General features: G+C 44.0%; 1 protein-coding gene across 1 annotated transcript in view; it reads right to left on the bottom strand.

Annotated features, from left to right (window-relative positions):
* LOC139277521 (solute carrier family 12 member 5-like) overlaps positions 1-26,569 on the bottom strand; it is a 1,462,676-nt gene that overhangs the window by 118,061 nt on the left and 1,318,046 nt on the right. The window contains exon 9 of the mRNA XM_070896072.1: positions 7,435-7,602. Coding sequence (XP_070752173.1) covers positions 7,435-7,602 — 168 coding nt within the window. The remainder of the gene's footprint in view (positions 1-7,434; positions 7,603-26,569) is intronic.

Genomic DNA, 26,569 nt, shown 5'->3' with positions numbered 1-26,569 from the left:
CGTAGGGGTTGAGTGTGATGTCTACCACCAATGTTCCCTCTAAGCTCTGTGGCTGCATAGCTGTCAGCCGGTCCCATGCAGCCTGGGACTGGCTTTTCCACTGTGAACTTTTACGCATGCGCAAAACTTTGAATGAGTCGCACAGCCTGTAATAGAGACAATGCACCCAAATTTAAAATTAGGGGAAACATTGTCTGCTACATTGCCATGCCGGAAGACTGTGCAAGAGAACAACTCCAATCGGTATGAAATGCTCCGTTCCTCCAACTCTGGCCTCTTTTTTATCCCCCTTCCTGCACCCAACAATTGCCGGCCATGCCTTCAGCCATTTAGGTCCCACGTTGTGGGATTCCTGCCCTAAACCCTTCTCCACCTTCCTCTCCTACTTTAGAGCCACCCCTTAAAACCCTCCTCTTTGATAAACCTTTTCTTTGGCCACTCCTCCGAATATCTCCTTTGATTCATTTTTATCCGATTACGCCTCTGCGAAACGCATTTTGCTATGTGAAGTGCTTCGGGCATTTTTCCATGTTAAAGATGTTATATAAAGGATGCAGTTATTTGCACTGTAAAAATGCTCTGATTGGCTCTCAATTATCACATGACCCGATTGCTGATTGGTCCCCTTGGAGGATAAGCTACACCTAGAAGTTTCTCTGGAATGTGTAATTGGAACCGCCCAGCCCAATTTCTGAGTGACTTTGCAAAGTGTAATTCGAGTCATTCTGACTTCAGAACCCAGAGAGGATAGAGCTCCCCAACCCAGCAAATGCCTCCCCCAGCCGAAGTTCCTGACCCCAACCCAAGTTCCTGACCCCATCACAGCCCAAGTTCATGCCTCCTCTAGCTGAAGATCCTGACCACAAATGGGGCATTAAGTGTGGGTCATGGATTATTAACAGGTTTATTGGGTATGAAGTGAATAGTGACAGTGTTGTGACTTCCAGATTTTATCCACTCCAATGATGTCCCTTGTAACACATGCATCGAGCTTTCCGAGAAATCGGGTGTGGGCGTAAAGGGGATGGAGTTGAAAGAACGTGATCTGTCTTCCCCGAGTTCCCTCTCCCCTCCGATCCCCTCTCTCTCACCCAGTCTCTGTCTTTCTCTCTCGCCCTGCCCCATGCCTTCTCTCCCTGCCATGTCTCTCTCCCTACCCCTCATCTTTCTTCCCCATGTCTCTTTCTCTTTCTCCCCCACCCATGTCTCTCTCTCTCTCTCTCCCCCATCCCATGTCTTCTCTCCCACCCATGTCTCTCTCCCTCCCCCCCATCTTTCTGCCCCCATGCCTCTCTCTTTTTCTCCCCCCCATGTCTCTCTCTCTCTCCCCCACCCCCGCTCCATGTCTTCTCTCCCTCCCATGTTTCTCTCTTCACCCCCCCCCACTCCACCTCTCCACCGCCTCTCCCTCTCTCTTTCCCACTACCTCCGATGTTTTCTCTCCCACAGAAGGCCATGAAAATGTTTCAAATAATGCAAAAGCTGGAAACAAATCCAGCTCCAGCGGCAGAAAATATTTCAGCAGCGGATTCCACTCGTGGTCCAAGGTGGTTTTACGGGGCCCCCACTTCTGGTTCTGGTTTTGGGTCCGAGGAGTCTGTGCAGGCACGAGAGGCGTCGGGGGTGGAGTCCAAAGGACGCAGGTGCAGCAAAAACACAGTGCAAATAGTCACTCTGTTATAAGTGCAAGTTGTTGTTACACTGGTTTGAGATGGACACTTGCTGGGAGTGCGGAAATGAAGATCTGTATTATACTATAATTGCTGTGAAGCAGAAGCATATCACTGGGGTCACCTTAAAAATAATAGCTTTGATATTTCTCTTGTGGAGATATTGCAATTGTACCCTTCATTAGAGGAAACTTTCTATAGGTCCCAAAATCAATCAAATTGGGTGCACAGAGACCCAATATGACTAGCTGGATTGTTAAATGATTTATTAAAAGCTGACTTACTAAAAAAACTAAAAAACTCACTCAACACTCATTCTGACTGATCGAAAAGCAGTCTCATATAGAAATTAGACACTGAAATTCTTACCTTTGCTAGTTTTAAGGAGAAAATGGTAATCCACTACTTTTTACTCACATCACTGTAAACATGAAATTCAGCTCCAAGATCCTTTGCCATGCCAATTTAAACATGTGTAAGATTGCTTTCTTATGATATCCCTTTTAAATATTTAAAAAAATGATATGAGCTTAAGAGTGTTCCTCTAATTGTTTAGTGACAAATAAAAAGTTACAACATATTGCCAGCTTTGCTCAGCAGTAATGTTCTTGCTTCTGATTGAGAAAGTTAAGGGTTCAGTTGAGGACATAAGCACACAATCTGTACTAATGTTTTAGCACAGCACTGAGAGATCGCTGCATTGTTGGATGTGCTGTCATCAGATGTTAAAGTGAGGTCCCATCTGCTGGTTCGGGATGGCATTTCTTGAAGAAAATTAGGTAGTGCCCTGGCCAATTTCTGCCGCAATCAAAAAACATTAACTGGTTATTCATCTCATTCGCTGTTCATGGGGCCTTGCTGTGTGGGAGCTGGCTGTTATATTTGCATTAAAAAAAACAGTGACTGCACTTGAAAAGCACATTGTGATGTCTCATTCCAAGGCTATGTCACGAGTGAGTGGATATAGTTGTAGCCCCTCCTACTAAAACATTTGATTTTAGATCCAGAGTATCCATACCAAAAATTGGGGACTAGTTGACTTTCAACATGTTGGAGTACTATTCCCATATTAATTGAACCCGAGTTTGAATGCAACACAAAAGGCAGGAAGATACTTTTCTTTATAGGATTATGAGATAAATGAGTTTCAATTATCTTAATGCCTCACAAAATAGGTACACAAAACAAGCAGAACATTTCCAGTATTAATGGACATTCATTGTATTGCAAATTTGGGATATCTGGAACAAATTCTAACGGTTGAATCCTTTCATTTGTTACTATAATTTTGGTTTATCAAGCCAAAAGCCTCAGCGAGCTCATGCCAGTTGAGAACTTCGAAAGGCCCCAAACCTTCACAAAGTAAAGCAATCAATTTTGGATGGGATTGATTCCTTTCGCTAGTCAGAGTGGCTCCAGTGAGAGCCAAAGAGTTGACTTTTCTTTCCATGCCTGATAAGGGAGAAACATAGAAACATAGAAAAGGAGTTGGCCATTTGGCACTTCGAGCCTGCACCACCATTCAATAAGATCATGGCTGATCATTCACCTCAGTACCCCTGTCCTGCTTTCTCACCATACCCCTTGATCCCTTTAGCCGTAAGGGCCATATCTAACTCCCTCTTGAATACATCAACAACTCTCTGCCGTAGGGAATCCCACAGGTTAACAACTCTCTGAGTGAAGAACTTTCTCCTCATCTCAGTCCTAAATGGCTTACCCCTTATCCTTAGACTATGTCTCCTGGCTCTGGACTTCCCCAACATCGGGAACATCCTTCCTGCATCTAACCTGTCCAGTCCCGTCAGAATTTTATATGTTTCTATGAGATCCCCTCTCATCCTTCTAAACTCCAGTGAATACAGGCCCAGTTGATCCAGTCTCTCCTCATATGTCAGTCCTGCCATCCCGGGAATCAGTCTGGTGAACCTTCGCTGCACACCTTCAATAGCAAGAACGTCCTTCCTCAGATTAGGAGACCAAAACTGAACACAATATTCCAGGTGAGGCCTCACGAAGGCCCCGAACAACTGCAGTAAGATCTCCCTGCTCCTATACTCAAATCCCCTAGCTATGAAGGCCAATATACCATTTGCCTTCTTCACTGCCTGCTATACCTGCATGCCAACTTTCAATGACTGTTGTACCATGACACCCAGGTCTCATTGCACCTCCCCTTTTTCTAATGTGCCACCATTCAGATAATATTCTGCCTTCGTGTTTTTGCCACCAAAGTGAATAACCTCACATTTATCTACATTATACTGCATCTGCCATGCATTTGCCCACTCATCTAATCTGTCCAAGTCACCCTGCAGCCTCTTAGCGTCCTCCTCACAGCTCACACCCCCACTCAGCTTAGTGTCATCTGCAAACTTGGAGATATTACACTCAATTCCTTCATCTAAATCATTAATGTACATTGTAAATAGCTGGGGTCCCAGCACTGAACCTTGCGGTACCCCACTAGTCACTGCCTGCCATTCTGAAAAGGACCCATTTATTCCTACTCTTTGCTTCCTGTCTGCCAACCAGTTCTCTATCCACATCAATACATTACCCCCAATACCATGTGCTTTAATTTTGCACACTAATCTCTTGTGTGGGACTTTGTCAAAAGCCTTTTGAAAGTCCAAATACACCACATCCACTGGTTCTCCCTTGTCCACTCTACTAGTTTGTAGAGTGGACAAAAGATTGTAGATGATTTGTCAAGCATGATTTCCCTTTCATAAATCCATGCTGACTTGGACCGATCCTGTCACTACTTTCCAAATGCACTGCTATTACATCTTTAGTAATTGACTTCAACATTTTCCCCACTACTGATGTCAGTCAAACCGGTCTATAATTCCCTGTTTTCTCTCTCCCTCCTTTTTTAAAAAGTGGGGTTACATTAGCTACCCTCCAATCCATAGGAACTGATCCAGAATCTATAGAATGTTGGAAATATTTCTAGGGCCACTTCCTTAAGTACTCTGGGATGCAGACTATCAGGCCTTGGGGATTTATCAGCCTTCAATCCCATCAATTTCCGTAACACAATTTCCTGACTGATAACGATTTCCTTCAGTTCCTCCTTCTCGCTAGACCTTTGGTCCCCTAGTATTTCCGGAAGGTTATTTGTGTCTTTCTTCGTGAAGATAGAACCAAAGTATTTGTTCAATTGGTCTGCCATTTCTTTGTTCCCCATTATAAATTCACCTGATTCTGACTGCAAGGGACCTCCATTTGTCTTCACTAATCTTTTTCTCTTCACATATCTATAGAAGCTTTAGCATTCAGTTTTTATGTTCCCTGCAAGCTTACTCTCATACCCTATTTTCCCCCTCCTAATTAAACCCTTTGTCCTCCTAAATTTCTCTCAGTCCTCAGGTTTGCTGCTTTTTCTGGCCAATTTATATGCCTCTTCCTTGGGTTTAACAGTATCCCTAATTTCCCTTGTTAGCCATGGTTGAGCTACCTTCCCAGTTTCATTTTTACGCCAGACAGTTCATCCATGTGATCTTTAAATGTCTACCGTTGCCTATCCACCGTCAACCCTTTAAGTACCATTTGCCAGTCTATCCTAGCCAATTCACGTCTTATACCATTGAAATTACCTTGCTTTAAGTTCAGGATTCTAGTCTCTGAATTAACTGTGTCACTCTCCATCTTAATGAAGAATTCTACCATATTATGGTCACTCTTCCCCAAGGGGCCTCACGCAACAAGATTGCTAATTGCTCGCTCAGTACACAACACCCAGTCTAGGATGGCCAGCTCTCGAGTTGGTTCCTCGACATATTGGTCTAGAAAACCATCCCTTAAACACTCCAGGAAATCCTCCTCCACCATATTGTTACCAGTTTGGTTAGCCCAATCTATATGTAGATTAAAGTCACCCATGACAACTGCTGTACCCTTATTGCACGCTTCCCTAATTTCCTGTTTGATGCCATCCCCAACCTCACTACTACTGTTTGGTGGTCTGTACACAACTCCCACTAGCGTTTTCTGCCCTTTGGTGTTCCGCAGCTCTACCCATACAGATTCCATATCAACCACGCTAAAGTCCTTCCTTACTATTACGTTAATCTCTTCTTTAACCAGCAACGCTACCCCACCTCCTTTTCCTTTCTGTCTATCCTTTCTGAATATTAAATACCCCTGGATGTTAAGTTTCCAGCCTTGTTCACCCTGGAACCATGTCTCCATAATCCCAATTACATCATATCCGTTAACAGCTATCTGCCAGTTAATTTATCCACCTTATTATGAATGCTCCTCGCATTGAGACACAGAGCCTTCAGGCTTGTTTTTTTGATACTCTTTGCCCTTTTAGAATTTTGTTGTAATGTGGCCCTTTTTGATTTTTGCCTTTGATTCCTTTGATTTCCCTTTACTTTTTCTTATCTCCTTTCTATCTTTTGCTTCTGCCCCCATTTTACTTCCCTCTGTGTCCCTGCATAGTTTCACATCCCCCTGCCATATTAGTTTAAACCCTCCCCAACAGCACTAGCAAACACTCCTCCTAGGACATCGGTTCCAGTCCTGCCCAGGTGCAGACCGTCCGGTTTGTACTGATCCCATCTCCCCCAGAACCGGTTCCAATGTCTCAGGAATTTGAATCCCTCCCTCTTGCACCATTCCTCAAGCCACATATTCATCTTAACTATCCTGCTATTTCTACTCTGACTAGCATGTGGCACTGGTCGCAATCCTGAGATTATTACCTTTGAGGTCCTACTTTTTAATTTAACTCCTAGCTCCCTAAATTCAGCTTGTAGGACCTCATCCCGTTTTTTACCTATATCGTTGGTACCTACATGCAAAACGACAACTAGCTGCTCAACAATGCCAAAGGTTACCCACTGATAAGGAAATAAAAAGAATAGATGGTAGGTGAGGTTGAGATGACACAGGCCCCTTGTCAATGGTGAGAGGCGTTGCTGTGGGAGGTGACAGTGAATGGAGAGTTTACTGCAAACACTTCCAAAGTGCATACAGCTCAAAAATCTCTTCCAAAGCCTGAAGGCTTTAGCTTCTGACATTGGAATGTGAACTGCTGTGAAATTTTAGCTTTTATACCACTCTGCAGCTGCCATTGAGAACCCGGCACACTTACCTTGCGTGAAACCCAAGGGACGGCAAAGCCGTTAAAAAGTTGGTAAAATTGTAAGTGCCTGCTTTTAAGCCTCTTAACTAGCATTTAAGTTCTTTTTAATGATGTTAATTACATGTCCTGCCACTTGCTGTCGGGTCAGTTACCTGAACGCAAATTTGACAGCTGAGAAACTCACACGAAGGAGGGTTCAGAGAGGGATCCCGACCTGCTGTCAATCAAAGCCATTTTGACAGTGGGCCCGCCTCCAAACCCGCACTCGCAGGGCTGGGAAGATTCTGTCCCCCATCCCTGTATCATTAATCCAGACCTCTCGATTACTAATCCAGTAACAGAACCACTATTCTACCGTTCCCTGTTGTTTGCAGAAGAGAGTTTCAAACGTCTTCCACCCTTTGTGCATAGAAGTGTTTCCCAACTTCACTCCTGGCTCTAATTTTTAGGTATGCCACCCTGGTCCTAAAATCCCCAACCAGCAGAAATAGTTTCTCTATCTATCGTATCAGTTCCCCTTAATGCCTTGAAAACTTTGATCAAATTCCAAATTCCAGGGAATACAACACTCATACTCAGCTGCATGAGCCCCCACGTATAAAAGCAATGCAAATGAATTCCCACCTTACGTCATTTACATGTGTCCCATATAGAAATATTTCCTACCGGTCACCGAAGGGAAGTAGATGCCAACCAGGAGGGTGAAGTACGATGTCATGTCAGTGAACACGTAAGGTTGATCCAAGTCCATTGTTCTGACTGTGGAGGGTACAGATGTCAACTCATTATGCTCCACAATCACACCTTTAGTCAGATAATGCGCCCACAGGTTTTCTGGTATGAAGAAAGAGATAAAACAAGTAAAGTTAGCTCAATCATTCTCAGATAAAGCCCTTCTGACAGAATCGTCATTTTCTTAACCATGAAGTCATTACCAAATCTGTTATCTTTGTATTGGTAGTGGCAGTGGCTAAAGTTGGTAGACGTTCATCTTTTATTTCCCCATCCAACAATCCTCCCTCCCCCCACACACACACACCCCTGCCCCTCTGATAGACCTCTCTGGTCTGCACTATCTAATGATCTAGCCCACGTACATCTGCATGGACATCAGGAATATCTCTCCTTGGCTTACCTACTGAAAGTAGCATTTGAATAATGTTAGGAATGGTGCAGAGTTGAGAGAGGACCCTCGGGCTCAACTGTGGCTACTACATTCTAAAAGTGAGAATGATTTAACCGAGACTGCGAATTAAAAATTGTGTCCTCTATTCAGGAGACCAAAAACAGTTTTGTACTTTGACTAAATGAAAAATAATTTCAGTGAAACGTTTTAAATGGATCTGCTGAAAGCACTGTGGTACTGTGATCACTGAAGGCTGCAGTACTTGATGAGGAAAGGAGTTAACATCACTAAAAGAGGATTTTTATCTAATACAGCAGATAGAGACTTGTCAATAGGCAACTGTGCAAGGATGTGATCCATGATCAAATTGCTTCAGCCTTGACACATTTTTAACATTTAAAATAAAACCAAAGAGAAGTGGGCTGAATGGCCATTTTCTGTTAAGAGCAGCATTATTTAAAATCGGCAGTATTTAGAACCATTGTCAGTCACTTTTTTGCGAGATATGACACATAGCTATGGACAGGAACATCCTATTGAAAGCACTTTCTTCAGGGTCCCATAATGTTTCTGACCGTACCTCCCCCAACCCAAGGGAGAACATTGACCCAGATTTTGCGCTGATAATGATGGCAAAACTGTCAGCGTCCGCTGTGGTTACACTTCTGAAAACTGGCAACAACTTCAGGATTTAGTGCGTGCACAGATAAACGCGGAAATCCAGAAGTTGCGGTCAGTCCTCCCTGCTCCGCCACAGATGGCGCTGTGGAAGTACCCGGTGCTGGTAATCAATTCAAACCACACCGAAGGATGAAAACTTCCCCTATTACGCTGGATACTTATTATCCTAAGACCCATTAGAGATGGCGGCACAGTGGTATACAGTCAGGAGGGAGTGGCCCTGGGAGTCCTCAATATTGAGTCTGGACACCATGAAGGTTCATGACTTCAGGTCAAGCATGGGCAAGGAAACCTCCTGCTGATTACCACCTACCGTCCTCCCTCAGCTGATGAATCAGTACTCCTCCATGTTGAACACCAGTTGGAAGAAGCACTGAGAGTAGAAAGGGCACAGAATGTACTCTGCAGGGGGGAATTCACTGTCCATCATCAAGAGTGGCTCAGTAGCACCACTACTGATTGAGCTGGCTGAGTCCTGAAGGACATGGCTTCCAGACTGGTGAGAGAACCAACATGAGGGAAACACCTACTTGACCTCATCCTCACCAATCTTCCTGTCACAGATGCATCTGTCCATGGCAGCATTGGTAGCAGTGACCACTGCATAGCCATTGTAGAGACCAAGTACCATCTTCACACTGAGGACACCCTCCATCGAGTTGTGTGGCACTACCACCATGCTAAATGGAATAGATCCAGAACAGATCTAGCAGCACAATACTGGGCATCCATGAGACATTGTGGGCCATCAGCAGCAGAAGAATTGTATTCCACCACAATCTGTAACCTCATGGCCTGGCATATCCCTCACTCTATCATTACCATCAAGCCAGGGAACCAACCCTGGTTCAATAAGGAATGTAGAAGAGCATGCCAGGAGCAGCACCAGGTGACAACCTAGGGAAGCTGCAACATAGGTCGACATGCATGCTAAAGAGTGGAACCAGCATGCCATAGACAGGGCTAAAGGATTCCACAATCAACAGATCAGATCAAAGCTCTGCAGTCCTGGCACATCCAGTCGTGAATGGTGGTGGACCATTAAACAACTAATGGGAGGAGGAGACTCCATGAATATTCCCATTCTCAATGATGGCGGAGCCCAGCAAGTGAGTGCAAAAGGCGAGGCTGAACCACCTTTAGCCTGAAGTGCCAAGTGGATGATCCACATCGGACTCCTTCTGAGGTCCTCACCATCACAGAAGTCAGTCTTCAGCCAATTCAATTCACTCCATGTGATATGAAGAAATGGCTGAGCGCACTGGATATAGCAAAGGCTATGGGCCCCGACAACATCCCATCTGTCGTGCTGATAACTTGTGCTCCAGAACTGGCCATGCCTTTAGCCAAGCTGTTCGAGTACAACTTCAACACTGGCATCTATCAGACAGTGTGGAAAGCTACCCAAGTATGTCCTGTCCACAAAAAGCAAGACAAATCCAATCCGCCCATCAGTCTACTCTCAATCATCAGCAAAGTGATGGAAGGTGTCCTCGACAGTGCTATCAAGTGGCACTTACTCACCAATAACAGGATCGCCAATGCTCAGTTTGGGTTCTGCCAGGTCCACTTGGCTCCAGACCACATTACAGCCTTGGTCCAAACATGGACAAAAGAGCTGAATTCCAGAGGTGAGGTGAGAGTGACTGTCCTTGACATTAAGGCAGCATTTGACTGAGTGTGCCATCAAGAAGCCCTAGTAAAACGGAAGTCAATGGGAATCGGGGGGGAAACTCTCCACTGGCTGGAGTCATACCTAGCACAAAGGAAGATGGTTGTGTTTGTTGAAGGTCAATCACCCCAGCCCCAGGACATCGCTTCAGGAGTTCCTCAGGGCAGTGTCCTAGGCCCAACCAATTTCAGCTGCTTCATCAATGACCTTCCCTTCATTATAAGGACTGATGTGGTGATGTTCGCTGATGATTGCAGTATTCAGTGCCATTCACAACTCCTCAGAAAATGAAGCAGTCCATGCCGGCATGCAGCAACATCTGGATAACATTCAGGCCTGGTCTGATAAGTGGCAAGTAACATTCGCACCACACATGTGTCAGGCAATGACTATCTCCAATAAGCGAGAGTCTAACCATCGTCCCTTGACATTCAACGGCATTACCATCACAGAATCTCCCACCATCAGCATCCTGAGGGTCATCATTTACCAGAAATTTAACTGGACCAGCCCCATAAATAATGTGGCCACAAGAGCAGGTCAGAGGCTGGGTATTCTGCGGCAAGTGTCTCACCTGACTCCCCAAAGCCTTTCCACCATCTACAATGCACAAGTCAGAAGTGTGATGGAATACTCTCCACTTGTCTGCATAAGTGCAGCTCGAACAACACTCAAGGTCGACACCATCTAGGACAAAGCAGCCTGCTTAATTGGTACCTCAACCACCACCTTAAACATTCCCCCCCCTCCACCACTGGCGCACTATGGCTGCAATTTGTACCATGTACAAAATGCACTGCAGCAACTCGCCAAGGCTTCTTCAGCAGCACCTCCCAAACCAGCGACCGCTACCACTTGGAAGGACAAGGGCACCATCACCTTTAAGTTCCTCTCCAAGTCACACAACATCCTGACTTGGAAATATATCGCCGTTCCTTCATCGCCATTGGGTCAAAATCCTGGAACTCCCTTTGTAACAGCACTGTGGGAATAACTTCATACACGGACTGCAGCGGTTCAAGAAGGTAGCTCACCACCACCTTCTCGAGGCCAATTAGGGATGGGCAATAAATGCTGGCCTTGCCAGTGACGACCACATCCCACGAAGGAATAAAAAAAAACCTGGATGTTGTTTCGGTCCTGCTGTAGGCTGGCATGGGTTGCCACAGACTGGTATGAGCTGCTTCATTATTGGAGGAATTGTGAATGGAGCTGAACATTGTAGAATCATCAGCTGGCAGTTCCCCTCTTTACATTATCATAAATTAAAAGTAATTAATGAAACAGCTGAAGATAGTTGGTCCAAGGATACTTTCTTGATAACCGCTGGAGCTAAGATGAGTGGCATCCAACAATCACAATCAACTTTGTGGCAACTATGGCTCTAGCCTTTCTCCTTGACTGCCACAGACCTCAGTTTTGTTACTGCTCCTTGAAGCAATACTCAGTCGATGCTGCCTTGATGTTGAAGGAAGGTACTCTTTCTTCCAGTTCTTATGTCCATGTCTATGATGAGTTCTGGAGCTGGGTAATTCCTGTGGAACCCAAAGTGAGCATCATGGTGTATATGGTCAGAGATAAGTACTGCTGGATGCCACTGTTGATGACTCCTTCCATCAATTTACCGATGATTGGGAAGAAGCTGTCTGGGAAGTAATTGGCCAGGTTAACTTTATATTGCTTTTAGGTCATATCTCAGGAATTGTCCACATTGTCAGGCATATGCCAGCTACATAGTTGCCCTGGAATAACCTAGCTATAGGGAAGAGGCCGGGCAGATAGTTCTGGTGCATGGGCCTTTAGCAGCATAGATGAATGTTGTCAGGACCCATAACCTTTGCTGTATCCGGTGCATTCATTCACTTCTTAATGTCACATGGAGTGAACCAAATTGGCTGGTCAGAAGCATCTGTGATGGAGAGGACTTCAGGAGAAGGCCAACTAGAATCACCCACAGCACTTTTTTCTGACGACACTTGGAAACACTTCACTCTCATCTCTTACACTCACATGCTGGCCCTTGATCAATATAAGAACATAAGAACATAAGAAATAGGAGCAGGAGTAGGCCATAAGGCCCCTCGAGCCTGCTCCACCATTCAATAAGATCATGGCTGATCTGATCATGGACTCAGTTCCACTTCCCTGCCCGCTCCCCATAACCCTTTATGCCCTTATCATTTAAGAAACTGTCTATTTCTGTCAAATTTATTTAATGTCCCAGCTTCCACAGCTCTCTGAGGCAGCAAATTCCACAGATTCACAACCCTCTGAGAGAAGAAATTTCTCCTCATCTCCGTTCTAAATGGGCGGCCCCTTATCCTAAGATCATGCCCTCTAGTTCTAGTCTCCCCCACCAGTGGAAACTTCTTCTCTACATCCACCCTGTCCAGTCCCCTCATAATCTTTTACGTTTCGATAAGATCACCTTTCATTCTTCTGAATTCCAATGAGTAGAGGCTCAACCTTCCCAACCTTTCCTCATAAGTCAACCCACTCATCCCGGGATTAACCTAGTGAACCTTCTCTGAACTGCCTCCACAGCAAATATATCCTTTCGTAAATATGGAAACCAAAACTGCACGCAGTATTCCAGGTGTGGCCTCACCAATACCCTGTGCAGCTGTAACAAGACTTCCCTGTTTTTATACTCCATCCCCTTTGCAATAAATGCCAAGATTCCATTGGCCTTCCTGATCACTTGCTGTATCTGCATACTATCCTTTTGTGTTTCATGCACAAGTAGCCCCAGGTCCTGCTGTACTGCAGCATTTTGCAATCTTTCTCCATTTAAATAATAACTTGCTCTTTGATTTTTTTCTGCCAAAGTGCATGACCTCACATTTTCCAACATTATACTCCATCTGCCAAATTCTTGCCCATTCACTTAGCCTGTCTATGTCCCCCTGCAGCCTCTTTATGTCCTCCTCACACATTATCCTTCCTCTCATCTTTGTATCATCAGCAATATTGGCTACATTACACTCAGTCCCCTCTTCCAGGTTGTTAATACAGATTGTAAATATTTGGGGTCCCAACACTGATCGCTGCGGCACCCCACTCGTTAGTGATTCCCAACCAGAGAATGAACCATTTATCCCAACTCTCTTTTCTGTTTGTCAGCCAATCTTCTATCCATGCTAATATATTACGCCCAACCCTGTGAACTTTTATCTTGTGCAGTAACCTTTTGTGTGGCACCTTGTCAAATGCCTTTTGGATGTCCAAATCGATCACATCCACTGGTTCCCCTTTATCCACCCTGTTCGTTACATCCTCAAAGAATTCCAGCAAATTTGTCAAACATGACTTCCCCTTCATAAATCCATGCTGAATTTGCCTGACCAAATTTTGCTTTTCCAAATGCCCTGTTACTTCTTCTTTAATAATGGACTCCAACATTTTCTCAACCACAGATATTAGGCTAATTGGTCTATAGTTTCCTGCTTTTTGTCTGCCTCCTTTTTTGAATAGGGGCATTACATTTGCAGTTTTCCAATCTGCTGGGACCTCCCCAGAATCCAGGGAATTTTGGTAAATTACCACCAATGCATCCACAATCCCTGCCGCTACGTCTCTTAAGACCCTAGGATGCAAGCCATCAGATCTAGGGGATTTATTTGCCTTTAGTCCCATTATCTTACTGAGTACCACCTCCTTAGTGATTGTGATTGTGTTAAATTCCTCCCCCCCCTATAGTCCCTTGACTATCCACAGTTGGAATATTGTTAGTGTCCTCTACCGTAAAAACTGATACAAAATACATGTTTAGAGTTTCTGCCATCTCCATGTTCTCCATTAGTAGGTCTCGTCCTCTAAGGGACCAACATTTATTTTAGCCACTCTTTTTCTTTTTATATACCTATAGAAACTCTTACTATCTGTTTTTATATTTTGTGCTAGTTTACTTTCATAGTCTATCTTCCCTTTCTTAATCATTTTTTTTAGTCATTCTTTGCTGGCTTTTAAAAGCTTCCCAATCTTCTGTCCTCCCACAAGTTATGGCCACTTTGTATGCCCTTGTTTTTAAATCGGATACCGTCCTTTATTTCTTTAGTTAGCCACGGATGGCTTTCTTTTCTCTTGCACCCTTTCCTCCTTACTGAAATATATTTTTCTTGAGAGTTGTGAAATATCTCTTTAAATGTACACCACTGTTCATCAACCGTCCCACACTTCAATCTGTTTTCCTAGTCCACTTTAGCTAACTCTCATACAATGCCCTCATACCTTCATAGTCTCCTTTATTTAAGCTTAGTACGCTGGTTAGAGATCCAACTTTCTCACCCTCCATCTGAATTTGAAACTCAATCATGCTATGATCACTCATTCCAAGGGGATCCTTTACTAAGAGATTGTTTATTAATCCTATCTCATTACACAGGACCAGATCTAGGATAGCCTGCCCCCTGGTTGGTTCCGTTACATACTGCTCAAGGAACTCGTCCTTTATGCACTCTATGAACTCTTCCCCAAGGCTACCCTGACCAATTTGATTTGTCCAATCAACACAGAGGTTAAAATCACCCATGATTATTGCTGTTCCCTTTTTACAAGCCACCACTAATTTCCTGGTGTATGCTCTGATCAACAGAGTTGCTACTGTTAGGGGGCCTATATACTACGCCTACCAGTGACTTTTTCCCCTTATTATTCCTTATCTCCACCCAACTTAAATGATATGCAAATCAGCACACTCAAATATGCACTGTATCCTCAGTTAACATCTCATGCTGCTGAGGATTTAATCCCACTGACAAATGAATGCAGTGCCTTCATACCTTCATAGTCTCCTTTATTTAAGCTTAGTAAGCTGGTTAGAGATCCAACTTTCCTTACCCTCCATCTGAATGTTAAATGATTAAATATGTCACATCCAGAATTCTGGTTCTTTGCCAGTAAAAAGAACATCTGTTGAAACATATCTCATGACCTTGATAAATTTGTCTTTTTCAGTGAAAGCCGAGGACAGAGGAAACGTAGTGAATGACATTGAAAATTGTATCAATAGGAGATTGTTGGATCTAGTGGCAAGTAATGTCATTAAAGCCACCACAATATCCATTTTAAATAGTGATTATGGTTGTGGTCACTAATGACTGCTTAATTTATGTCCCAGCTTCACTGGCCTATGCTCCTAATCAATTATTATTATCTAATTTGTCCAGTCATTTAGCCTCACTCCAACTCGTTTAATCTCCCCCTCTTTGGCAGCAAACCTGCACCTCAGGGCGTAGCCTCGAGTGGGACTGGTTAGGCTACAACCCACCCAATTAGCAGTCAGGCAAACCCAAATCTGAGCCCGTGTGAATGCCTCGATCAGGCTGGAGCTGTCCGAGACTGAGGGGCTGACTCCTGGTCTCTCTGACCTCAGCCCGACTGTTGTTGTGCTATTTCCAGCTCCACATTTCTGTTGGCTTGTGCTAGCACAGCAGGTGTTCAGTAACGCCGAGCAGATGACCTAATCCTGACCCTGTTCTTGAATCAATGGGGGAGAAATTAACTAACCTCCGAAAACAGAAGTGGGGATCGCAGTGCGCTATTAACCCGCGTCCGTTCATTGCATTGCAGGCAGCATGGTAAATTCGTGCTGCCCCCTGCTTTACATGATTGCTACGTGCCACCAGCGCTACCCGCGCTGCTCATTGGCTGCATCAGTATGGGGCCCAATATCATGAGTGGTTAGCGCTACTTAAAGGCAGCCTGCTTCTCTTAAAAGGGAGGTACATTGTGGCTGCAAGAAGTGGCGGGTGTCATTTGAAAAGTGAATCTGAGCTCTGATACTTTGAGCAATGGCTGAACATACAAGAGAGCGCACTGAGATTTCCAGACACTGCCTTGAGGTTTTGGTGAAAGAGGAAGAATGGAGCGATGTCCTGTATCCACAGGGGGAGGAGCAGGAAACCCTCCAGACAGATGTTCAGGAGGCAGTGGGAGGAAATAATGGCAGAGGTCAATACCAAGAATGCTGCTCCAAGAACATGGATACAGTGGAGGAAGAAGTTTAACAATCTCATACGAGTTGTCAAGGTCAATGGGTTCAATCTTCAAAAGGCATATCCTACTAACTGCACGAGTAGCTTCATCCACTGCTAAGTTTACTTTACCCCAATTACCCACTTACTAACAATCTCTAGCAATCAGTGTGCAACCCTTCAATTCATATGCTTTACCTCACCGTCACACACTTAGCACTGTTGCTAGCCTCGCATCCACAACTTGAATACAATGGCAGCTATTCAACCATGACAGCAACATCACACAAGCATATTGCAGGACCCTCATTGACATACTTACCTCTTTCTTGTAGGAGATGGTGGCGCATAACAGAGGGCAATAGCAAAGAACTGGAGGAGGAAAAGTGCACCTGCATGATTTAACCCCCACAGAGGAAACAGTGCTGGCCATCATGAGAATGAGCATTGCTGGCGGGGCTGAAGCTATCGATGATGCAGACCTAACCCCCTTCTCTCATCACACTTCTCCCTCATTCCTCCATCGCTTCTGACTTAGAAGCTACAGATGGTGTAAGCACACACTTCTTAAGTTCTCCTCTCTCCTCACCACAACTCAATCCTTGTCACTTTTTCATTTCATTTACCCAAGAGCTGGAACCTGCTCAGTCAGTGGAGGATGAGGAAGATGACAGTGAAGTTCAAGAGACACCATCACTCAATCTTACAGTTGCAATTACCAGCTCAAATGCTGACACTGCACGTATTTTAGAGACTAGGCTATGTGCATGTGCTGTGACACTGGGTACAATTGCACAGGAGCTAGAGAGGGGGGTAAGGATAGCACAGGCACCAGCTCCCCGGAGGGTGAGGTCGCACACTAGTTTTGCTGCAGAGGACTCAGCTGAGGACTTCGATAGGCTAGGTTACAGATGAAGGATGATGGGTGTGCATAACCAATTAATTGGTGCACTGGAAAACCTGCGCTCAATGCCAAGGAGCATGGAGGAGTCCAGCACTAACGTGGCATAGGGCTTTACACAAACCTTGGAGCCCATCCTTTCCAACATAGAATGGGTGGTCACCTCCATCAGCACATCTGTGGAACTCACCATGGCACAACGTCTGATGGTTGATGTCACAGCTTCCACGGTAGCACAAACAGCTTCCATCAAAGGTCTAAGTGATGCAGTGGAAGCTCAGAGTGCTGCCTCGCAAGTCATGAGTGGTGCTATCATGGTTCTGAACACCACTGTTCAAAGGGGCTTCCAGGGTGTCACAGCAGTCCAGTAATCTGTTCTCCAACAGACTAGTAGGATTGCTGAGGTACCGCCCCGGGGAAGTAGCGGTTCCTTGGAGCACAAAACTGCTTTCCTCTCTCAGGATGACAGCATTCCTGCTCCCACCCTTGCCAGTCTGCCAGTGCCCTTGCTGCTGCCTGTCAGCCAGCCAGTTTTTGCACATGCCGATATGGTGCACTCTGAAACTGGGCCTTCTAGACCCAGGGCTGCTCAGGTAATCCTTCAAGGCCCTCTGCAGTCTACTCAATGAAGGTCAGCAGCCTTGCACCATGCATGCTGCAGCCACTGGGGATGCACCTCATGGGAGCATGAGGATAGGCAAAGACACATGGAAGACAGCTACTAAGGGAATGAGCAAGGGTGATTAGTTTATTTTTTATGCATTATGTTATGATTGAATTTATAAAATTGGATTAGAATGTGCATTTTCTGCTGTTTTTTATTTATGTGTTGTTAGAAAGAGAACAATGAGGTCAGTGAGAGAGGAAAGGTAAGTGTAATATATATAACTCCACCTGTGGACTCCTGTGGCACTGCAGCCAGTGCTGTTTATAATAAAGGGAACAGGTCACCTGCCTGGTGAGTTCTGGTATGTTCTGCCATCTTAAGGCTGTGTGTGTGTTTCTGTGAGTTACTGAAAATATCACAATGGCGACGAGGATGGGATTATGGGGGGAAAAAAGCTGAAATTTTTGTTGGTGGAGGATATAGCCAACTGTCAGAGAGACTTTGAGAGCTTCTCTGTTTTGATTAACAGCTACAAATCCGAGGTAAATTACAAGCACACTTGTTTGGACTGCCCGTGTCCAGATGGTTATGCCTATAGGAATAATAGGGTGTTTGGGGGAGTTTCAACACGACCGTGAAAGTTTCAGAGCATATGTGGAGTGGCTAGAAATGTTTTTCATGGCAAATAATATCATCGACGTCCCCAATGATGAAAATCATAAACGGGTGGTGTTGAAATGACAAAGGGTTATTTTCTTAACTGAAGCAGGGCCCGAGGTGTATGAAACCTTGCAAAATGTGCTTGTGCCTGGCAAGCCAAAGGACACAACTCTTAAGCAGAAAGCACGACAGCCCTGAGCCCCTGGAAATTGCTGAAAGTTATCGTTTCAGAATATGAAATCAGTTAACCGAAGAAAATATCAGTGAGTACATTATAGCATCAAAAAAGCTATCCATTCACTGTAATTTCGGAAACTTTCAGGACCGAGCATTGCGTGGCCGCTTTATTTGGGGGATGATAAATAATGCGATCATAAGAAAGTTATTGACAATGCCTAACTTGACTTTTGATTTAGCTTGTCAGACAGCTATGCCAATGAACATGGCCAACCAATATTCGCGAGAATTTCATACTATTTTCAGTCGTCAGACAACCGAGATGAATTGCCTGCAGGTTAAAAGTAAAAGGCAGTTGGGCCCCAAAGTCTCAGAAACTGGCAATGGTAACAGAGCATTGAAGTCCTGCTATTGGTGCCTGGGACAATACATTGCTCAAAGTTGTCCATATGTGAAGGCAGACTGTTTCATCTGCAGGAAAACTGGACATCTTGCGAAGGCATGCCAACTGAAGGGTAAACCAGCTTTCAAAACTATGAGTAGAAATTCCCAGAGACTACATAGCATGGAAGAAAAACAACAGGATGAGGAGGGTTTAGAGCTAAACATCATCAGGAGCACGAGGTTAACTAACAGTGATTCGAAAAGTATCAGAATCTACATTGATGTTGCAGGGAACCAAGAACCCCTTAGAAATTGACACTGGTGCATCCGTGAGTGCAGTACCGGAGTCGCTATACATCGACAAATTGCGTGATTTCCCATTGGAGAAATCCAAGATAGAGCTGCGAGGCTACTCGGGAGAGAGCATTCCGGTGGTAGGTTGTATCACTGTACCGGTGAAATACAAGGATCAATTTCAGAGCTTGCCTCTATTAGTAGTGGCAGAAGACAAGCCTTCCTTACTGGGAAGAAATTGGTTGGGATCACTGAAGCTGGATTGGAGTGAGATTTTTCGCATTGAAATGAAATTTACATCAAAGGATGATGTCATCAAGAATTATCCGAAGGTGTTCTGCGAGACAGGCAGTCCAATCCAAAGCTTCAAGGCGAGTGTCAGGGTACAGAAGGACGCTAGATCGGTTTACTGCAAGCCACTTTCTGTATCATATGCACTCAAGGAGAAAGTTGAGCAAGAACTCAAAAAACTAGAGACTGAGAACATTATTTGTAAGATAGATCTATGCAATTGGGCTACACCCATTGTTGTTGTACCTAAGTCCAATGGAAAGGTAAGATTGTGTGGTGATTATAAAGTAACCGTAAACTAGGTTCTAGAGGGTAATGTCCCCAATACATTGTCAAATGTAGAAGATTTGTTCACAATACTGACAGGCGGTCAGATCTTCTCAAAGTTGGATCTTACGAATGCCTACTTACAGCTTGAACTAGATGAGGAGTCCAAGTCATGCTTGACTATAAATACTCATCTAGGCCTATATCAATTTAATAGGCTACCATTTGGAGTGTCTTCCGCCCCTGCCATATTCCAAGGGGTGATGAACCAGATTTTGCAAGGTATTGAAGGGGTAGTATGTTATTTAGATGACATACTAATTTCAGCACCAAATAGGCAAATTCATAACATATTGAATGAAATCCTCAAACGGCTAGAGAAGCACAGAGTACGAGTGTCTGCTCGCAAGTGTGAGTTATTTCAAAACTCAATGGAGTACTTAGGTTACAGAGTAGACAAAGATGGTTTATATCCAAACAAGGGAAAGCTGGATGCAATCAAGAATGCACCCACTCCCAAGAATGTCACTGAACTTTGATCATGTTAGGGTCTCTTGAACTATTATGGGAAGTTCCTACCAAATTTGGCTACAGTATTACATCCACTGAATGAACTATTGAAAAAACAGGTCCATTGGAAGTGGTCAGAAGAAGGCGATACAGCATTCAGGGAGTGTAAAAGCAAATTGGTAAAGAGCACCATGTTAGTTCACTATGACGTACTAAGCAGATCAAGCTAGCATGTGATGCCTCTCTGTATGGAGTTGGGGCAGTGATCTCTCATGTATTACGTAGTGGGGAGGAGAGACCAATTGCTTTTGCTTCACGCACTCTCAGTGTCAGTAAGCATAATTATGCGCAAATCGAAAGGGAAGCTTTGGTATTAATTTTTGGGGGTCAAGAAGTTCCACAAATACTTGTATGATCATAAGTTTACCAATGTTACGGACCATAAGCCCCTGACAGCAATCTTCCATCCAAAGTCCCCAGTTCCAACATTGGCTGTAGCCCAAATGCAGAAATGGGCTTTGATTTTGTCAGCATATACATATGATATTGAATACAGACGATCAGCTGATCACAGAAATGCTGATGTTATGTCTAGATTGCCTTCCCCATCACAAGTTGCAGCTGATAGGGAAGAAGTGTTCTATTTTTCATACATTGATGAACTGCCAGTCACAGCTGAAAAGATTGGTAGAGCAACTAAACATGACCCAGTTATGTCAAAGGTGTATGATTATATTGTAAATGGCTGGCCAAACCAGGTAACAAAGATATTCATCCATTCTTCATTCGAAGGACTGAATTATCAGTCAATAAAGATTGTATCATGTGGGGTGCAAGAGTGGTTATACCTAATAAATTCAGGTCCAAATTATTAGGAGACCTCCATGACCAGCACCTGGGAATGTGCTTGACCAAGAGTTTTGCATGCAGTTACTTATGGTGGCCAAGTCTTGATAAAGATATAGAGTACATCATCAGTCAGTGTACGACATGTCAATCGATAAGCAAGAACCCACCATCAGTACCATTACAGCCATGGAAATGGCTTCCCAGGGTGTGGCAAAGGCTACGTATCGATTTTGCTGAGCTAGAAGAACAAGAATTGTTCATTGTGATTGATAGCCATTCAAAGTGGGTCGAGGTGTTTCCTATGTGGAAACTAACAACAAGTAAAATATTAGACATTTTACGAAGATTATTTTCTTCATTTGGCCTCCCAGAAGAAATTGTTTCTGATAATGGACCACAATTTCATTCTGAAGAATTTGCACAGTTCACGAGCAAAAATGGGATAAAACATGCCAAGGTTCCACCGTACCACCCTGCTTCAAATGGTGCAGCAGAGCGCACTGTACAAATTGTAAAACGTGCCCTCATCAAACAAATGTTGGATTTAAATCCAAAGAAACTACAGTTGTCATTGGATCACAAATTGGCTAATTTTCTAATTACGTATCTTAATACTGCTCACACAACTACTGGTAGAACATCAGCAGTGTTGTTTCTCAAACGACAGCCATGAACCAGATTCTCGTTGTTAAAACCAAACTTGGCACAGTCCGTAGAAGAGACACAATTAAGACAGAAAGAGAATCATGATAGAGGTAGAGTAAAAGAAAGAAGTGTGTAATTAAATCAGAAAGTGAGAGTGAAGAACCATCAACATAAATCGTTAAAGTGGTTACTAGGAAGAGTGGTGAAGATATGTGGTGCTTGCACATATTTGGTCAAGATGTCTGATCATGGACAGGTTAGGTTTGTTCACATTGATCATATTTTACCTACAGACGTGAACGTAGTTGAATGATTCAATTATTTCTGAATCGTCAGATAGTTTTGATACACCAGTAGCATATCCTACATTCAATGTACTGGAAACAAGAGAAAGTCAGAATTTAAGTCTGAGTCTGAGTCAGGCAGACAAACAGTCTGAAGTTAGAGAGAGTTCAAATGGAAATCAAGGGCATCTCTTGGAGGGAAACTTTCCTCAGGATCAGCTTCGAATGAGTTTAAATTCAACACCATGTTTGGAAGGTTCTGTTTGAGAGCGAAGGTATCCTCTTTGAAACAGAAAACAAGTGGTTAAGCTTGGTTTGTAAATATGGCAAAATAAGTCCATATCCTTTGTTATGTATAACCATGCAAGTTATGTATGATGATTATTTTGTTATAATTACTTCTTCATTAAGGAGGGAGAAGTGTAATATATATAGCTCCACCAGTGGACTCCCGTGGCACTGCAGCCAGTGCTGTTTATAATAAAGGGAACAGGTCATCTGACTGGTGAGTTCTGGTAAGTTCTGCTATCTTAAGACTGTGTGTGTGTTTCTGTGAGTTACTGAAAATATCACAGTAAGGAGCGTGGGCCTGTTGGTGAATCGGGAGGTGTGGTTGAGGTTACTGATATTACTCGTGAATTAATAGATCACATATTGCTGGGCAGAAAGGGGCTGTCTACATTATATCCTCCCTTCCTCTTCATGTTCCTCCACTTCCTGTTGTACTTTCTACTCCTCCAATTTCTGCTCCTGCTCCTCCTCGTGCTCCTGCTCCTCAGCTTCTCACCTGATAGGTGGTGGCAAGGGCTGTTCTCTCATAATGGCCAGGTTGTACAGCATGCAGCATACTACCAAAAATCTTGCTACCCGCTCAGCTCAGTAGTACAGGGCTCCTGCAGAGCGGTCCAGGCAGCAGAAGAGCTGCCTGAGCATGCCGATGGTGTATTCTCTAATGTTCCTGTGGCAGCATGGCTCTCACTGTAGGCCTGTTGTGCACATGTCTGTGGGTTTCGGACCAGATTCATGAGGCATATCATGAGGGGATAACCTTTGTCGCCCAGCAGTCAGCCTTTGACTTGCCATGGTGCGTCAAACACAGGTAGCACAGAGGACCGCCACAGAATGAAGGAATCGAGACTACTGCCAGGATAACGGGGCATTCATCTGCATGATATCCTGGCTGTGGTTGCACACCAGCTGCACATTGAGGGAATGGAATCCCTTTCAGTTCATGAAAATGGCCGGGTTCACATGTGGCGCACCAAAGCAACAGTGTGCAGTCAATGGCACCCTGCATCATGGGGGAAGCCTGCAATCCAAGCAAAGCCACGTGCTCGCACTGCCTGCTTGTCTCTGGCATGAGGGAATAACATGAAGCTGTCTCTGTGTATATAGAGCATCAATGACCTCCCTTGTGCAGCAGTGTACTGCAAACCGCAAAATGTCGCTTATATCTACAACAGCAGCCTGGAAGGAGCCAGGCGCATAAAAGATAAGAGTCACGGTCACTTTCACAGCCACAGGCAATGCTGTCCTTGTCCTACTTTGAGATTGCAGTTGTGGCTGCAGCAGCTGATAAATTTTAGTCACAACTTTTTTTGTGAAGCAAAGATGTCTCAAGCATTGGCTCTGTTGAAGCGAGGGTGAGAGAATTGCTCCCTGAAGCCCTTTGGTGGATATAGCCTCCTGTGGAGAGACGCTCTCCCTCTCATCCTCCTCGTTCTTATAGCAGCCTTTCCTGCTCTGCATGGCCTCTCTTCAGCCTCCCACTCATGCTCAATTTCTTGAGGCAGTCCTGCCAGGCCATCCATGTCTGGAAGCCACTTGTTTCAGCACAAGCTTTTAAATGACCAAAAAGTACTTCAGCACCATCCAGACCATTCGCTGTAGACTATTCAAACATTAGCCAAGCATAGGAAAGCTCCAAAAATGCGTACAATTGCAACAACAGCCAGAAGAAATAATCCAGTAACTAACCTGTAAGTAGCTCATGATCCCTTTAAATAGCACTCTGTAAGGGGTCCTTCATGCCATTTAATGTTGTGTTCCGCTGGTTAAGACAGGGCACAGGTTGGAAAATGGTGCTCAAAAATGGCAGCACTGGCATCAAATCAGTATTGCACTGATTGACGTCATATTCTGCCTACTCTGCATGTTGCCGAGGTGTGTACGTGCAAACCCCTTTACAAGATGGCGCCCAATGCACTTCCCTTTGGAAGTGTGCACATGCATCCCGGACCCTATTTTCAAATGGTAGGAGGCCATGTGGCACCTAAACAATGGGTGCTGCGGAGGATGGATTACAAAACTAACATGTCAGCCTTGGCTCAGTGGTAACACTGTCGTTGAGTCGGATGGTTGTGGGTTCAAACCCTAATCCAGCAATTTGAGCACATAATCTGGGCTTTTGCTTCAATGCAGTACTGTCGGGGGTGACATCTTTCAGATGAAATGTTAAACGATCTGTCTGCCCTTTCAGGTAGACGTAAAAAAATCCCATGGCACATTTCAATAAATAGCAGGGAAGTTCTTCTGGTGTCCAGGCCAATATTTATCCCTCCACCAACATCACTAAAACAGATCATTTATCCCATTGCTATATGTGGGACTTGCTGTGTTCTAATTGGCTGCTACATTACAACAGTGACTACACTTCAAAAGTGCTTAATTGCCTATAAGCGCTTTGGGACATTCTGAGGCCATGAAAGGCGCTATGTAAATACAAGTTTCTCTTTACCCTGGAATATTCCATTAGAGAAGACTTTGTTGCTATGGTAACTAGGGGTAGAGTGATATTCATGAATGAATGGTTGTCACTGCAGTATACTGTATAAATGAGAAGTATCAAAGTTTATTACTTTACTTTATGGACATTAGTCACCATGCTTTCAGATTGATTCCTTTACTTTGAGGTTACCTTCCTGCTATTTATAATTATTATTGATAGGCTTTAGTTAATGGGGATGAAGGGATAAATGGGATTAATTCCCACGAGGACATGTCAAGCCTTGCTTATCCTCAATGAATTTAACTTCAGAAACATTTCCTGTTCCTTTGTACCGCACCATAATAAGTAAATAAGTTTCATTTCATTGTAAATCCCTTGAAATCAGTCTTGCTATTTTTTCTTTCATAACATTTCCCTGTTGGCAATAGTCTGACCTTGGCAACTGCGCATTGGGTAACAAGCCAATTAACATGCCGCAAATGTAATAAATTTGTGATTAAAATTGTTTTAAATTCCACAGAATTGGTAGTTTACAAAATAGACGGAAGACAACCTTCATCAATCATACCTGACTATTGGCAAGGACTTGGCAGTTTCAGGGATTTCATAGCCTGACTATCCAGATGGTTGAGTATCTGGTCCAATCAACAGATGATACCATGGTGGGGGTATCACAAGAAGCTGCAATGTGTTTCTTATGCATTTTGTTTGGCACGGCATGTGAATGTGTGATGATGAGTTCGATTTTTGAGCTCTTAACCAGGAGTGAGTGTAGTGAGCCGGAAATTAAAAAATCATCCTACCTTCCCTTTAACAACTTCAAGTGCCTTGGTTTTGGTTGGGTTAGGATTTTATATACTATCGGCATCAACTTTTCAAGAAATTTAAACCCAGACTGCTGTGAAACAGAGCCACCTTCCACTTCTGGTACTGAGCGGGGATAAGAGACTGAATTCCTAACCTGAATTAAGACAATTTGGGCTCGTTTGAAAATACCCAGAAGTTTGGCCATTTGTCATATGTTCAGATTAACCTTCAGCTGTCCCTTACATCAAAAGCAGTGGGGTATCAGGTGAGAAACGTATTCGTGTGTCAGGAATAACAGCAGCAAAAGGAGGGGGGAGGTCACAGTGGGAGTGTGTCTGACTCCTGGTCGTCTAAAGGATTATCCATTTGTTGCTCTTGCCATCTGGTGGTACAGGTCATTTATCCTGCTGGGTTTGATCAGTCTGGGAGGTAAGGGGTGAGCGAAGACATTTGCATCTGTCTCAGTGCGAATTTACATTTGTATTTCCCAGTAAAAGAAAGCAAAGAAAGGCTTACATTAATAAAGCTCCTTTCACCACCTGAGAATGTTCCAACATGCTTTTCAGCTAATGAAGCATTTTTAAAATTGTAGTCACTGTTGTAATGTAGAAAACACAGAAGATAATTTGCAAGGCCCCTCAAATAGCAATGGGATAAATGTCCAGTTGATCTGTTTTGAGATGTTGGTTGAGGGATAAATATTGGTCAGTACTCATTGGGAGAATTCCTCTGCTCTTCATGAAATAGTACAGTGATATAATTTACATCCCGCTGAGGGAGCAGACAGGACCTTGATTTAACGTCTTAAAGATGGCACCTCTGACAGTGCAGCGGAGGCTCCCTGAGTATAGTGTAAGCCTAGATTTTATGCTCATGTCTCTGGAGTAGGACTTTAACCCAAAAGCTTCTGATTCAGAAGGGATAGTAAATATAGTATATATAT

This window comes from Pristiophorus japonicus, chromosome 12 (assembly GCF_044704955.1).
Source record: "Pristiophorus japonicus isolate sPriJap1 chromosome 12, sPriJap1.hap1, whole genome shotgun sequence".
Classification (NCBI taxonomy): domain Eukaryota; kingdom Metazoa; phylum Chordata; class Chondrichthyes; family Pristiophoridae; genus Pristiophorus; species Pristiophorus japonicus.
The sequence above is the reverse complement of the archived record's forward strand: the minus strand, read 5'-3'. Positions and strand labels throughout refer to the sequence as shown.